This window comes from Meleagris gallopavo, chromosome 4 (assembly GCF_000146605.3).
Source record: "Meleagris gallopavo isolate NT-WF06-2002-E0010 breed Aviagen turkey brand Nicholas breeding stock chromosome 4, Turkey_5.1, whole genome shotgun sequence".
Taxonomy (NCBI): Eukaryota; Metazoa; Chordata; class Aves; order Galliformes; family Phasianidae; genus Meleagris; species Meleagris gallopavo.
In genome coordinates this window covers 21,269,881-21,284,160 of record NC_015014.2, presented here as the reverse complement: position 1 = coordinate 21,284,160, position 14,280 = coordinate 21,269,881, and the positions used below count along the sequence as shown (strand labels likewise).

Here is a 14,280-nt window from a genome sequence, read left to right as displayed (position 1 = left end):
TAAGGAACTGGCTAGAAGGCCGGGCCCAGAGAGTGGTAGTGAATGGAGCTAAATCCAGCTGGTGACTGGTCACGAGTTGTGTTCCCCAGGGGTCGGTGCTGGGGCCTGTCCTCTTCAATATCTTTATTGATGACTTGGATGAGGGCATTGAGTGCACCCTCAGTAAGTTTGCGGATGACACCAAGTTGGCTGGAAGTGTCGATCTGCCTGGGGTTAGCAAGGCCACACTGAGGGATCTGGACAGGCTGGAAAGCTGGGCTGAAGCCAATGGGATGAGATTCAACAAGGCCAAATGCTGGTTCCTGCACTTTGGCCACAACAATCGCAGGCGACGCTACAGGCTTGGGGCGGAGTGGCTGGAAGACTACATAGAGGAAATGGACCTGAGGGTATTGATTGATGAGGGAGCTGGGATTTTTAGTTTGGAAAAAAGGAGGCTCAGGGGAGACCTTATAGCTCTCTACAATTACCTAAAGGGAGGTTATGGTGTGGTGAGAGAAGAGGTAAGCCTCTTCCTCCATGTAACTAAAGATAAGACAAGAGAGAATCGCCTCATGTTGAGCCAGGGGTGATTCAGGCTGGACATTAGGAAATACCTCTCCAAAAGAGTGGTCAGGTGCTGGAATGGGCTACAAAGGGAGGGGTTGGAGTTCGTGAAGGTGTTCAAGAAACATTTAGTTGTTGTACTGAGGGATGTGGTTTAGCGGGAAACAATGGTGATAGGTGGATGGTTGAAATGGATGATCTTGAGGTCTTTTCCAGCCTTGGTGACTCTATGATTCTAGGAATAGAGTGTGTTTCTAAAAGGAAGAGTATGCTGACATATAGTTATAGTTAAGAAGAAAACTGCAATTAAGTAATTGTTAGTCTGCTTCTGGTTACTATTTAGAGACTTTTATGAGTGTTATATATGACAGCAATGCTTTGTTTCTCTGCAGTGACTATTTATTAGATTTGAAGATATATTTTAGGGTCGCTTGCGTAAAAACTTCAAACTAAGACTAATTTTTCTAGCACTTGCATTGGTAATTCTGGAGGGGAAGATCCAGAAGATAACATTTCATATAAGCACAAGAATAACTAACGAATGACATGCAAGGACTCTAACAATAATGTTACTAAATTACTTAATAGCATCTCTGAAGGATGTATCGGGCAAATAAAAGCTAAAACACTGAAAAGCGCTATCAAACAACAGCAACCACGCTGAACAGATGAATATTATTCTGTTATCAAGAAATGTTGTGTTTCAGAGTCTGATCCATTTAAAAAGCCGAATCAGTTATTTTTATTACTTTTTATATTAGCATTCACATTCTGTCACAATGAAGTAAAAAGCCAGGACAATCAAGGGCTCCGTCACTATAAGAAACTGAATTCTACAAATCCCATTCTACCCTCATGTGTTTTTTCTAGGAACTACATTCAGACTAATGCCCCATTTTAAGGAATGATTTTGTCACTGAAAAGACAGCATGCTGATTTATAACAGAGACTAGAATATGTCCCTATGCATGCTTGGGTGTGCTACTTTTTACTTTACTGAATTCACAAAGTACACTTTACAATTATAGCAAACATTAGAATCAAAATGGACCCTAAGTACCAAAATGTCTTTCATTTCCATGCAATTTTCACATTTTAATATGACCTGGTGTTATCAAACAGGATATAAGGAATTATTAGAAGTACTTACAGAAGAGTTGAGTGTGGCTCCCACAGAAAGCAGTGCAATTTTCATAGGCAAAAGTGTGTTCAAAGTGTTTGAAAAACTACTAAAATGTAGATTAAAAATATACTTAACTTCAAACCCTAACAGCTGAGCAGGAAATCAAGTCAGTAATCCATACTAATTTATTCTCCCATCTCAGGAAGGTCTTGAAATTCACCTTGCTCCTCTTCATTACACTACATGATTATTAAATTTGTGACTGTTCAGCCACTTTCTAATCCATTTACAATCTGTTAATCTATTTTACCTTCTCACTTAACCAATATTTCATTTGAAACACAACAGCTGTATTTTGTTAAGCAAGTCTTAGCAGCTCAAGAAATAAAGCATATCCTTCTATAAGACTCATTACCTTATTCTGGTTTTAAAGCAAACCCAGGGTTTGTCAAAATGGGAACTTCAAAAATCGCTCAAAGGCAGAATGCAAGGAATTAGAAAATTTAGTGTTAGTCAGCAGTAACTTACCTTGTTTGAGTCACAAAAATATAAAGAATTTTAACAGCTGGCAACAAGCACCTATATTAGCCAAGAAGCTGCTAAAAGTCTGGACAGTAACTAAAAGTTTTTAACACCTGTGCCCATTGTATTGTCATTTTTCAATTCTTTAATATAGATAAATTACATCACCTTCTAAATGAGAATTTCAAAAGACAAAAACCCAGATGACAAAAGAAATAATTTATCCTGTTTGATTAGTTTGTAATAGCAATGAACCAAATGAACATTCTGTACTTTGCAGCACAACTCACAGTTTCAGTAAGTTAATTTACATCATGCATGCACCTTTTTTCCATTTTTCCAAAACATACACAAAACAGGAGCTAGGTTTTCTAAACATTCTGGGTACAAGAAGATCCAAGAAGAATAAGGTTCAATCTGATATTTGGGATTTGGAGTTTCAGATACCAAGCTTTTTGTTTGGCGTTAGGCACTCCCAATATCTTTTTGTTAGCAGAATATCCAACTAATCTGCTTCATATTTTTTAACAGTCATAATTAAGCATAGATGGTGACATTTCCATCACACATATTAGAGATGTAAGCAATGGAAGGATCTATTATTTTAATCACATGGACCTATTTAGCCAGCATTCTTCAAATTAAAATTCACTATTTTGAGAAGTCATGGTACTGACAGCTATGCAGCTATATAAAAGATCAGAGGCTGACAAAGGAGAGAACAACTGGCAGCATCATGAAACACAAACATATTTACTTACAAGATCTGCTTCTCTTTTCAGACAGAAGTGTTGACCTGACTTGGCTACAGAAGTGTTGCTGAGGTTCCCTTCAACACAAACAATCTGGCAGGCAGTGCAGAACTGGCTTTTTACTATCCAAACAGCAGTCAGCTGGGATTAGTGTGCAGCAGTCAGAAATCCAGGTATTTCTGTATAAAAGGCAAACAAGAAATCACATACATTTAATTCAGCTTTGCTTTTTAAGCCAAGCAGCATTTGTACATTGCGCATATATATATTTCAGTCCAGTCAAGCATCTGAAATGGGCACCAGCTCAAAATCTGTCCTCTTCAATATCTTTATTGATGACTTGAATGAGGGCATTGAGTGCACCCTCAGTAAGTTTGCGGATGACACCAAGTTGGCTGGAAGTGTTGATCTACCTGAGGATAGCGACGCCCTACAGAGGGATCTGGACAGGCTGGATGGCTGGGCTGAAGCCAATGGGATGAAGTTCAACAAGGCCAAATGCCGGGTCCTGCACTTTGGCCACAACAACCCCTACAGCAACGCTACAGGATTGGGGTGGAGTGGCTGGAAGACTGCATAGAGGAAATGGACCTGAGGGTATTGATTGATGCTTGGCTGAACGTGAGCCAGTAATGTGCTCAGGTGGCCAAGAAGGCCAATGGTATCCAGGATTGTATTAGAAATAGCACTGCCAGCAGGAACAGGGAAGTGATTGTCCACCTGTACTCAGCTCTGGTGAGGCTGCATCTGGAGTACTGTGTCCAGTTTTGGGCCCCTCACTGCAAGAAAGACATTGAGGCTCTGGAGTGGGTTCAAAGAAGGGCAACAAAGCTGGTGAGGGATCTGGAGCACAGGCCTTATGAGGAGCAGCTAAAGGAGCTGGGATTGTTCAGCCTGGAGAAGAGGAGGCTCAGGGGAGATCTTATTGCTCTCTATAACTTCCTGAAGGGAGGTTGTAGTGAGCTGGGGGTTGGCCTCTTCTCTTCTGTAACCAGTGATAGGACCAGAAGGAATGGCTTCAAATTGCACCAGGGGAGATTTAGGCTGGACATTAGGAAATACTCCTTCTCTGAGAGAGTGGTCAGGCATTGGAATGGGCTGCCCGGGGAGGTGATGGTGTCACCCTGTTCAAGGAACATTTGGATTTTATACTGGGGGATATGGTTTAGTGAGAACTGTTGGTGATAGGTGGATGGTTGGACTGGATGGTCTTGTAGGTCTTTTCCAACCTTGATGTTTCTGTGATTCTGTGATTCTTTTCAGAAAGAGCAGTGAGGCACTGGCACAGGCTGCCCAGGGAAGTGGCAGAGTCGCTGTTCCTGGGGTTATTCAAGTAAAAGGCAGATGTGATGCTGAGGGATGTGGTCTAGAGTAGTCACAGGCATGGGGTTGATGATTGAAATAGGTGATCTTAGTGATCTTTACAACCTTAATTATTTTATGATTCTATGGTTTTTCTTGCAATGCAAGAAAGCAAAGGATTAGTCCTTTGTATATCACAGATGGTGGTGGTGGTAACATGGATAGACTGCTGCTCAGCAGCTGAGAGATATTCAATGACATCTTGAGTTTTTCTTGCTGTTAGTTGTGAAGTACATCTGCTTGTAATAGGATTTTGGTAACTTCAGTGATCAGAGAGACTGTAGCAGGAGCTAGCAAGTAAATAGAAACTTGACTGCATATGATTATCTGTCTTTCATTTTCCTGTCTTTGGAGATTCTCTTGGAATTCTGGTGTAAGTGTCCATTAAGTGGCCTTAATCCTTCTCCTGCACATCTCCCCAGCAGCCATCCCGGCTGCCCAGGGAGAGGAGGTCATGGCTGTTCACCTCTGTTAAGGGGAAGTCATTCAGTCTTCATTAGAGTTTACGGATGAGATTAACATCTGTTTCCAGAGCCAGGTTGGAAAGGCAATCTTCCCATCAGAGCTGTACTCCGTCTCCCAGTGTTACTATGTCATCACATGCGTCAGTACAAAGTTGTGTACACGGAGGCTGTCTTGAAAGATTTTCCTGGTTATTGTTAAGTGGAAATATCAAATGCCGTTTTCAGTCATTAATTCATTGTGATAAAAATCATCCAATTTGTACTGAGTTGAATTAGTGCTGGCTCTGACAGTACCATAGGAAGGAGTGTGAACTTCTTTTTGAATGTTATGTGGTTTTGTTGCCCTTGGTCTCTTAGGGGGATCACCCTTTGCCCAGGGCTATGGTCCTCACTGTCTGCTGACACTTAAACTTCTCTGTAGGCAGATCAGCTAGCAGTGCCCACCTGGGCTTAATTTTGGCACTGTATGGTGAGGGACGGCTGTAACTGTCTCTGCGCAACTATTGAATACTTTCAGAACTTTTTCATAAAAATAAATGAATGCATTCTGTACCTTATAAATTGGATTTATATATATAAAGGTGTATGTGTATATATGTGTGTGTACATTCCTTTCCCATTCTTTTCTTTATTCCTCCCAATTTCTGTTCCTTCTCCTTCATATCTCCTTCCCATCGTTTTATTTTCTTCATTATTTTCTATTCATCATTCCATTTCCTTCCCAGCTCTTCCATCCCTTTTCTCTGCTTCCCATTTCCTTCCTTTCTCTGTTCCTTCTCCTTTCCTTCTCATTCTTTTCTTCATTCCTTTTCCATTGCTTCTTTCTCATCTCTCTCTTTTCTTCATTTCTGTTTGTCATTCCCATTCCTCCATCCCTTCTACTTCTCTTCTACATTCTTTCTTTGTTCCTTTTCTTTCCTTTCTTCCTTCCTTTTCTCTCCTCCTTCCCATCTCCACTCCTTCATCTTCCCTTTTCTGTTCCTTCACCTTTGCCTCTCCATCCATCCTCATTCTCTTCTTCATCCCTTCTACTTTGCTTCTCCTTCTCACATTTTCTTTTCTTCATTTCTATTCATAATTCCACCTCCTTCATCTCTTCTCTCTAACCTGTTCTCCCTCACATTGCATGCTTATATTACATATATATATATACATAATATATGCAAATTGCATGTGTGTGTATATATATGTGTAAAGTCAAAAAGTTGAGGAATAGCAAGTTTATGTAAGAAATGAAGTGGAAATTCTTAATCAAGGCTAAGTGATGTTTTCGGTGTTGGCAGAAGATGTCAACTCGAATTCAGCATTGTTTACAACCACTGTGCATTTAGATGCACCTAAAACATAATTCAAATAAGGCAAAAAGGAGAATACTGTACATGTCCTCTAAAAACATGTCTACTGATGAGTGCTTAGAGGTGGCTGCCAGGCAAATCTAGAGGCTATTTAATGGAAAGATCATTGTGTCATCTCTCGTGTTGGATTTTTGTTGTTGGCTTTTTTTTTTTCTGTATGCAACTTTCTGTTCACTGCTGACTTGCAGCTATTTTCTACCAAGACAGAAATGGAGCTTGCAAGCTTTCTGTTCACTGCATTTCTTGCTGGTGAGTAATGTGCTGACAGCCGGGACTCAGCACACTAGCCAGCTTGCTCACTGGCTGTTCCAGCCTGTTCTTCCTCTCTTCTGTAATGTTTTCCTGCTTTTATTATGAGGGTTGCTAGTGCAACGTACTGCTATACTGAAGGCTTGATTTGTGGAGTTCTATATTAATAGTGACTCTGAATGTTCTTGGTTTTGTGTTTCTGCCTACCAGAATGACCTCATGGTGAGGATTTGGCACTTTGTTTAGTGGAACTGCAGTCCTTATCTGTGCCTTTTCAGACTTAGCCTTAAAGAACATCTTTGAAAATGTTCTACTAGGGGCTGATGTTAGCAAATGGTGTGATTAACCAGTCCAGGGATGAGACCAGAGGTCAGCATAAAGGCTGCTGGTGCACAACCTATGTTGTCTACTCCTTGTTGCTGTTCCTTTGGCTTCAAGTTACTGTGGTGGGTTTGATGGATCAAAATTTTTTTCCTAGGAATGTTGGGTTTGCACTATTGCCATCATTTGAGAATGTGAAGGATGCTTTAAAAGACTGGCAATTTAAAATATCTGAAAGGGGAAAGGGTAGGAGTTTGGCAATAGAGAACTTCTATTTTGAGATGCCTTTTTCTCCCATCATAAGCTTAGATAAATCACCTTGCTGTATTTAGGCTTCAATAAAGAGATGCTCCCCAACAGCAGCAGTTCTCAGCTGAATATCAGCAGCTATTCCCAGTTTTGTTCTGGCTTGTATTAGGCACTGGAAATAAAGTTGGAAGTCACCAATTGCTTTCTGTTCTCACACAACTATTTCTGATAGCAGCTCCATTCAAAAGATGGATTTTGCTTTCCTGTTACCCTTTTGGTAGTATTGACCACTGTCTGACAAGTTCTCTTAGGCTGCATTTTTGGGAATGCCAAGTTGTAGCAATTGGACAGATCAATATGATGGGAAAGGCATTACACCGGAGGTGTAACGATGGAAGGATCAGCACAATAGAAAGGGCCTCAGAAGATTCTAGGTTTGCAGGGGAAAGCTCCACCAAGGAGGGATCTCCAGAAAGAGATCCTTTCCGTGGCAGTCAGCCCTTCAATGAGGTCTAAGAGAGGTGCAGCCAGGCTCACTCCTTGTCTCACAGCTGAATTGCCTTCACTTGTGCTCCCAGGGCTGTCTGGGTCCTTTCCCCAGGTGCTCAATCAATGGCTCGGGCCATGACTCAGTTCACAAGTATAACACTGTGAAGCTCAAGGTACTTGGTTGACGTACGCTTCTTTTGGTTAATTAATTAAAATTACTAAAAATGTTTTGATATGGAATGTGCATTTGCACTTATCTGATAGTATTTTCAGACATGACATTAGTGAAGCTTTCAAATCCATCTGGCTCTTTAGTCAGTATCTGCCATTGGGTACGTCACTGGCTATGTCTCCGGGTATCTGCTATCAGACACCTGTGTATGTAATTGTGTATGTTTTTCTTGCTAGGTCTGTGGGGCACAAGGCTGATGGAAGAAAACAACACCAGCAGAGAGAGATACCTGAGAAGTGTTCTGCGGGAGCTGATTACGTATGTGATCTTCCTCGTGGTGCTGTGTGTCTGTAAGTACCACTCAGCCTTAATGTGTGCAGTTCTGCACCACTTCTTTGCAAATCCACAGTGTTTCAGAGAAGTGGTAGAGTAATGAATAGGCCATTGTAGGGGGAAATATTTTGAGTTATGTCTTTCTCTTGATTTTGTAGTTGGATTGTTGCTTGATATTCCCGAACCTTAGCAGTTTTTGAATTTTTAATAGTCAAAACTATTAGTATGTTCATATATTTGCATAACAATCAGGAAGACAGTGCCAAGTACAACAGATTGTAATGTTTTATTTGGTCACTAGGGAGACTAGCAACAAAATCTGCATGCATTAAGTTTGTTTATCTCTGAACAGCTGATGGGTTTCAAGCCCTCAGTCTTTAGTATGGACAGTTCTGTTCTAAATTCCTACAGTGCCTATGACTGTTGAGTTGTCTTTGTGACCATCTGTAATGGGACAAGGTGCCATTTTTATTTTTAAAGAAAACCTTTCATTGAAAAAAAACCCAAACCACAAGCAGTGTTAGTAGTCTGAGAGCAAGTGCTTTGCTTGTCCAGAGCAGAATGCCTATAACAAGAGCAAATAAAAAAAAAACCCAAATCACAAACACTATTCGGTTGGCACAGCTCAACTCTTTTGGTGACTTACTGCACAAATGATAATATTGTGATTGTCACGTTCATTTCCTGCCTGAGACTTTTGGTGCAGGTTTATGGACAAGGGAATGTAGCAATGCCTGAGACTCTACCAGGGAGAGGTGTAGCAGTGAGGGACTTGGACATGATTCTTCGAAAACAAATTTGTCTTCAGTGGGATAAGTTTGCTTGCAGGCTGCTCACAATTTGTTTTGTGATAGAAAATATTTTTGGGGACAGATGCAGTATGTCAAATGGGCACAGATGCTGCTAACTCTTTAGCTAGGCTTTAAGAGCAATCATTTTTAGTTTTACACTTAAGCAATAACTGTGGGGCAGACAGGTCTGTGCTGTACCTTAGGAGGATGTTTTCCACTGCTGGCAAAATGCTGTTAGCATTCCTTGTACTGCTATATTTTTGAGAGAGCATATGTAGAGAGAGTCCAGGTATTGTGCAATCAAGTCACACATGCGATTTGCCACAGAGAAGTTTATTAAAAATAGTTCTTCTCTGGTTGTTCAGGAAAACACATTTTCTTCCCTGTAATAAAATGCTTCTGTAAGTTTGTCAGTGTTGTTGAAAATTGTTTGCTGTAGACCTGATCTTCCAAGCTTCTCTGAATTTTAACCCTGAATTGTTGTTAAGAATTTATAGGCAGTAGAGGCATCAGTGCCAGAGACTGTTCTCCCAAGCCAGCACGGCTCTGTACGTCATTTTATAATTTATGCTCTGTGGTCCTCGGCCACACGCTTGGCCCAGAATGAGGAACAGAAACAGCATGTAGTCATTACTTTCTGTGCAGTGATTCTCTTCGAGCACTGCACGTCTGGGGTGGAGTTTTGTTGTCTAACCATTGACAGCTTGCGTTCACTGGGAGTATCCCATGCTGTGCATCCTTTTCTGCCTGTATAGGACGTGGACATTCCAGTGTCTGGGGTGAGCCCAGCTCTCAGGATGCCCGAAGTGGCACTGGCTGCTTTTCAGGCTGCTGAGTCCAGTCTTTGTGGTTCTTGAGGTTCTTGTTTTTAGTAGAAGCATTAATACTGTAATCACTGACAATTTATTTCTTGGTATGGATTTTGTTCTGATCTTAGTCTTTTAGTGCAGCATCTATACAAGCACAACCTGATGTATTCAAAACTGCTCCTTCTTTTTATTCTCATCCCTTGCCAAACCACATACAGTGACATATGGGACAGTGAGTTCCAGCATGTATTATTACACGAGGGTTATGTCCCAGCTCTTCCTGGAAACACCTGTATCTAAAATGGAGAAAACGGACTTCAAAACATTGTCCACGATGGACGACTTCTGGAAGGTAATGCTAAAAGCAAGTTATTATCTTGCTGTTGATTTGGTGTATGAAAACAGTGCTAGCAACATGCAAGCTAAAATTCTGTCTTCCTTTACAGTTCACAGAAGGCCCTCTGCTGGATGGCCTCTACTGGGATATGTGGTACAACAATAAAACCATAGCAGAAAACAAAAGCTTCATTTATTATGAGAACCTGCTCCTAGGGGTGCCCCGTATTCGGCAGCTGAAAGTGAGGAATGGTTCGTGCTCTATTCCTGAGGATTTAAAAGATGAAATCAAAGACTGTTATGATGTCTATTCTGTGGCCAATGAAGATACAGCACCTTTTGGGCTTCGAAACGGAACAGCGTATGTAGTGCTTCTGTAGGCAACTAAATATGTTTTTTTCTGGCCCAGACTATGCTGAGTGGTACAGAAAGTCACTTCACAGGGGCAACTCTAGAATTACTGTAGGTTCTATCTGTAAAGCTGTAAAGCCAGCTAAATCCAGAGGGCTGAGTGAGTGTTGGGTGTTGCTGGGTCATCTCTTTTTTTGGCTGAAAGATGGGAGGAGTTCTGCTTCTCTTGGAAGACAATGTGTGGGTTACACTGGAAAGGATTTGGGAGGTGAAGCACAGCTACATCAATACCAGGTTTTTCTAGCTTTCCCAAGAGAAGAGAAATTCTGTATAAGCAGATCAATGCATTCTGTTTTCACAATTAATATACTTGTTGCCTTTCTTCCTATCCACGTTCTGTTATGTTGGTGGAACAAACCTTGTTAGTTCTTTCCCCAAGGTACAGACATGAAGACTTCTTGCAAGTAATCCTTACAACCCTTTGACAGTTGGACTATATGATCTTAGCGGTCTTTTCCAACCTTAATGATTCTACGCTTCTAACTAAAACTTCTCTACAAATTATAGAATATCCAAAGTTGGAAGAGAGCCACAAGGATCATGGAGTCCAACTCCTGGCTCCACACAGGACCACCCAACCCACATGTATTTTTTGACCAGGTTCTTGTTTGTTTTGTTAGTCGTAAGTTAAAACTAACTAAGAACTAACATGTGCTGTCTCACTCCTGTCCAAACAGTTGGACATACACCAATGAGAAGGACCTGAATGGGAGTAGCCACTGGGGCCTGCTGGCCACCTACAGTGGGGCTGGTTATTACCAAGACCTCTCAAGGACCAGGGAAGTGACAGCTGTGCAGATTGCCAGCCTTAAGAAGAACCTGTGGTTGGACAGAGGGACAAGAGCAGCTTTCATTGATTTCTCAGTCTACAATGCAAACATCAACCTATTCTGCGTTGTAAGGTATGAACAGGAGCACTGACAGTGTTCAGATTGCAAAGCACAAAGCAGATCGAGATTCAGACAGGTCTTTCCATGTTTTTGTGGACAATGCTTAAATTAAATAATTTTCTTTGTCTTTTTAAATTCCAGGCTGTTAGTGGAATTTCCAGCTACTGGAGGCCTTCTTACATCCTGGCAGTTTCAGCCAGTGAAGCTGATTCACTACATCTCCACCTTGGATTTCTTCCTGGCAGCCTGTGAAATGGTGTTTTGTCTTTTTGTTCTGTACTACATGGTGGAAGAGATCTTAGAAATTCACATTCACAGGCTGCACTACTTCAGAAGTCTCTGGAATTGTCTGGATATCCTTATAATCTTGGTAGGTAACTTTTATAAGTCTAACATTGCTTTCTGAAATGCGTTCTGTGGGAGACATTAATGACTCTGTGTTCACCAACAATCTCAGTGTAGCTGAAGATCTGAGCTTTGAATTTAAAGCTATATGATCCAGACTCACATTGAGTTGTTCTTAGCAAAGGTATCCAAAGCCAGCAAAGCTGAAGTAGACCTTGTCCCACTTCCTTTCTGTACTTTCAGTCTTGGACAAATCTAAGGTTCAACTTTTTTTTTTTTTTTTAACATATTTTTTCATGTTTCTTCCAGTTCTTCCATGTGACAGCTTCATTTTTCCAAGCCCACCAGTTGTCACCATGATTCTGTTCTTCAGCAGTGGCAAGGAAGAAACTCCCAAATCCCCTTACTCCCAGGCTACTTGTTTCACCCTAGAGCTGTCATAGTTTTGTTGTAAAATGCATTTCCTGATCTACTCTAAAATTCTAGTTTGAATCTCGTCTTACAGAATCTATTTTAAAACCATGATCACCTTCCTTGATCTCATTTGTTTCTTTTGTACTCAGCTCTCCGTGGTAGCGATAGGAATTAGCATCTACAGGACATCAACTGTTGATATGCTCCTGAAGAAGCTACTAGAAGATCAGAATTCATTCCCCAATTTTGAACCCTTGGCATATTGGCAAATACAATTCAACAACATTGCTGCAGTCACTGTGTTTTTTGTCTGGATTAAGGTAACTCCAAGACACATATCCATATTCTAAAATAAGGATGTACGCGTTCTGTGTTCTGAATGTCACCTACTATTTTTGAGTTTAGTCATGTTTTCTCTGTATGGGAACTGCTGAATCATGGCCTGAACCTCTGATTGACCACCTGAGGTGAGCAATGAGTCAGCCCTTGGAGCACAGGTGAAGGCAATTCTCCTGTGCTACTGGAGGGGGTGGAGCCTGGCTCCACCTCTCCTAGACCACATTTAAGAGCTGACTACCACTGGGGAAGGATCTCTTTTGGAGATTGCTCCTCTTGGAGAATTCTCAGCAAGCCCAGGGCAAGGGTAAGATTTCCATCCATTCTTCTTTAGCGTGATAACCTGTTTAGCCTAACTTTCTTGTATATTTCTTAATTAGAATATCCATATATTCATTGATTATACTTTCTCTTAACACTGGTCATGGCAGAAAGTGTAAGTGCAAAGATAACTTTGTGTAAATTGGAACAGGGTTGTCATTCTCTCTATGCTTTAGTCCTTTTTTAAGTCTAGAAGATGCATTCATCTCTTTCTCGCAGCAGATATGTGAAGAAATGTTTTCATTATTCCTGTATTGAGAAATTGCTACTACTTATTGGATACGCTTTCTCCTCCATGCTTTTGGAAGCAGCTTGATGTTAATGCTCTGAAGTTAGGGTTTCAAATAGGAGTGCAAGTAGAAGTCGGTTTTGTCAAATTTTTTCCTTCAAGTTACAAGCCTTAATGGTTTTTTGGAAGTGATGTGTTTCTAATTGAAAATCACCCTGCTCTGTCCTTATCCAGCTCATTAAGACATCTCATGTAAAGAGCTGGACGGCAGTTGGGACTAGAAACTGTCTTCCTTACCTTCATGGTGATTGGTTGTTTGCTTGTTTTCTTTCAACAGCTTTTCAAGTTTGTTAACTTCAACAGAACAATGAGTCAGTTGTCTACAACCATGTCTCGCTGTGTCAAAGATGTCATTGGCTTTGCAATTATGTTTTTCATCATTTTCTTGGCATATGCTCAGTTGGCCTATCTTGTCTTTGGCACTCAGATTGATGACTTCAGCACTTTCCAGGACTGCATGTAAGTAAAAAAATAAAAAATAATTTCTCGATGCACTGATGAATGGATTTGGTTGCCTCACCAGAGATCAAACCAATCTGCCTGCAGAGATGAGCTGTAAGCATCTCACTTTTGGTAGCTCAGTAGGGATAGCTGTTTTCTAGAGATGTAAACCTTCTTACAGTTTGTTGGAAAAACTGTCTTTGTACCTGACACCATGTGCTCATTGGTGTTCTTTTCCTGATATTCTGGTTAGTTGACTGGCTTCCAGATGGAGTCTAACATCCTTAACAGTTAACTGGTCCAGCTGAGGTAGTTAATAGGTTGTTTTTCTGAACAGCTGTGACCAAAAGCCGTGAGTAGCCACATTAGTTGCACTTTGTGTGTTACATTTGACTGCATGTTTTGCTAGTCTTAGAAGTGGGTTTGAGAAGCTGACTATTGCAGTATCTGAGTGAGTATTACAGCAGTGCAGACCTCTCTGCTGCCCTTCGTTCCTGACTGTTATGGTAAAATAGATCAGGAATTCCTGCACAGCTCCAGAAGTGTTTTTCTCAACCCCTGGATGTGTTTTGTTTTTTAAGATTTACTCAGTTCCGCATCATTTTGGGAGACTTCAACTTCACAGAGGTTGAAGAAGCTAATCGCATTTTGGGACCAATTTATTTCACTACATTTGTGTTCTTTATGTTCTTCATCCTTTTGGTATGTACACCTTTGTTTTCATGGGGTGGGTAGGTGGCATGTTGATTTTAGGTATCTCATCGTTTTTTGCATCTCTTGGTCTTGGATTCCTATGGCTACTTAGGGTGAATATAAATCAGGCTTCCTCTACTTGGTCTGCCACTGCGCTCTTTTTACTTCCTTTAAAACAGATTTGCACTGTATTTTTGTTGTCACTCTTATAGTGCTCCAAGTTGTTGTTTCATTGTTTGTTGGTGGGTTTTTTGTTTTTGTTTGTTT

The 14,280-nt window shown here is 40.9% G+C and overlaps 1 protein-coding gene across 2 annotated transcripts; it reads left to right on the top strand.

Moving 5' to 3' along the window:
• Window positions 1-7,809: 7,809 nt before the first annotated feature.
• On the top strand, window positions 7,810-14,274 carry LOC100542784 (polycystin-2). 2 transcript variants are annotated; one of them, XM_019614632.1, is made up of 8 exons: window positions 7,810-7,954; window positions 9,756-9,889; window positions 9,984-10,234; window positions 10,962-11,186; window positions 11,316-11,544; window positions 12,083-12,253; window positions 13,157-13,338; window positions 13,902-14,274. In XM_019614632.1, exons 1-8 carry the CDS (start codon window positions 7,825-7,827, stop codon window positions 14,053-14,055), a joined length of 1,476 nt encoding a protein of 491 aa, XP_019470177.1. In that variant the 5' UTR covers window positions 7,810-7,824; the 3' UTR covers window positions 14,056-14,274. The 2 variants fall into 2 exon arrangements, with proteins under 2 accessions (XP_019470177.1, XP_019470176.1); XM_019614631.2 differs by having other exon boundaries at window positions 7,821-7,954; window positions 9,984-10,249.
• Window positions 14,275-14,280: the final 6 nt, after the last annotated feature.

What these genes read in the sequence shown, in the direction of transcription:
- LOC100542784 (XM_019614631.2), top strand. Translation starts at nt 7,825, where the DNA reads ATGTTTTTCTTGCTAGGTCTGTGGGGCACAAGGCTGATGGAAGAAAAC. An exon ending in CCTCGTGGTGCTGTGTGTCT is followed by an intron (nt 7,955 to 9,755) that starts GTAAGTACCACT and finishes AACCACATACAG; the next exon opens with TGACATATGGGACAGTGAGT. An exon ending in TGGATATCCTTATAATCTTG is followed by an intron (nt 11,545 to 12,082) that starts GTAGGTAACTTT and finishes TTTTGTACTCAG; the next exon opens with CTCTCCGTGGTAGCGATAGG.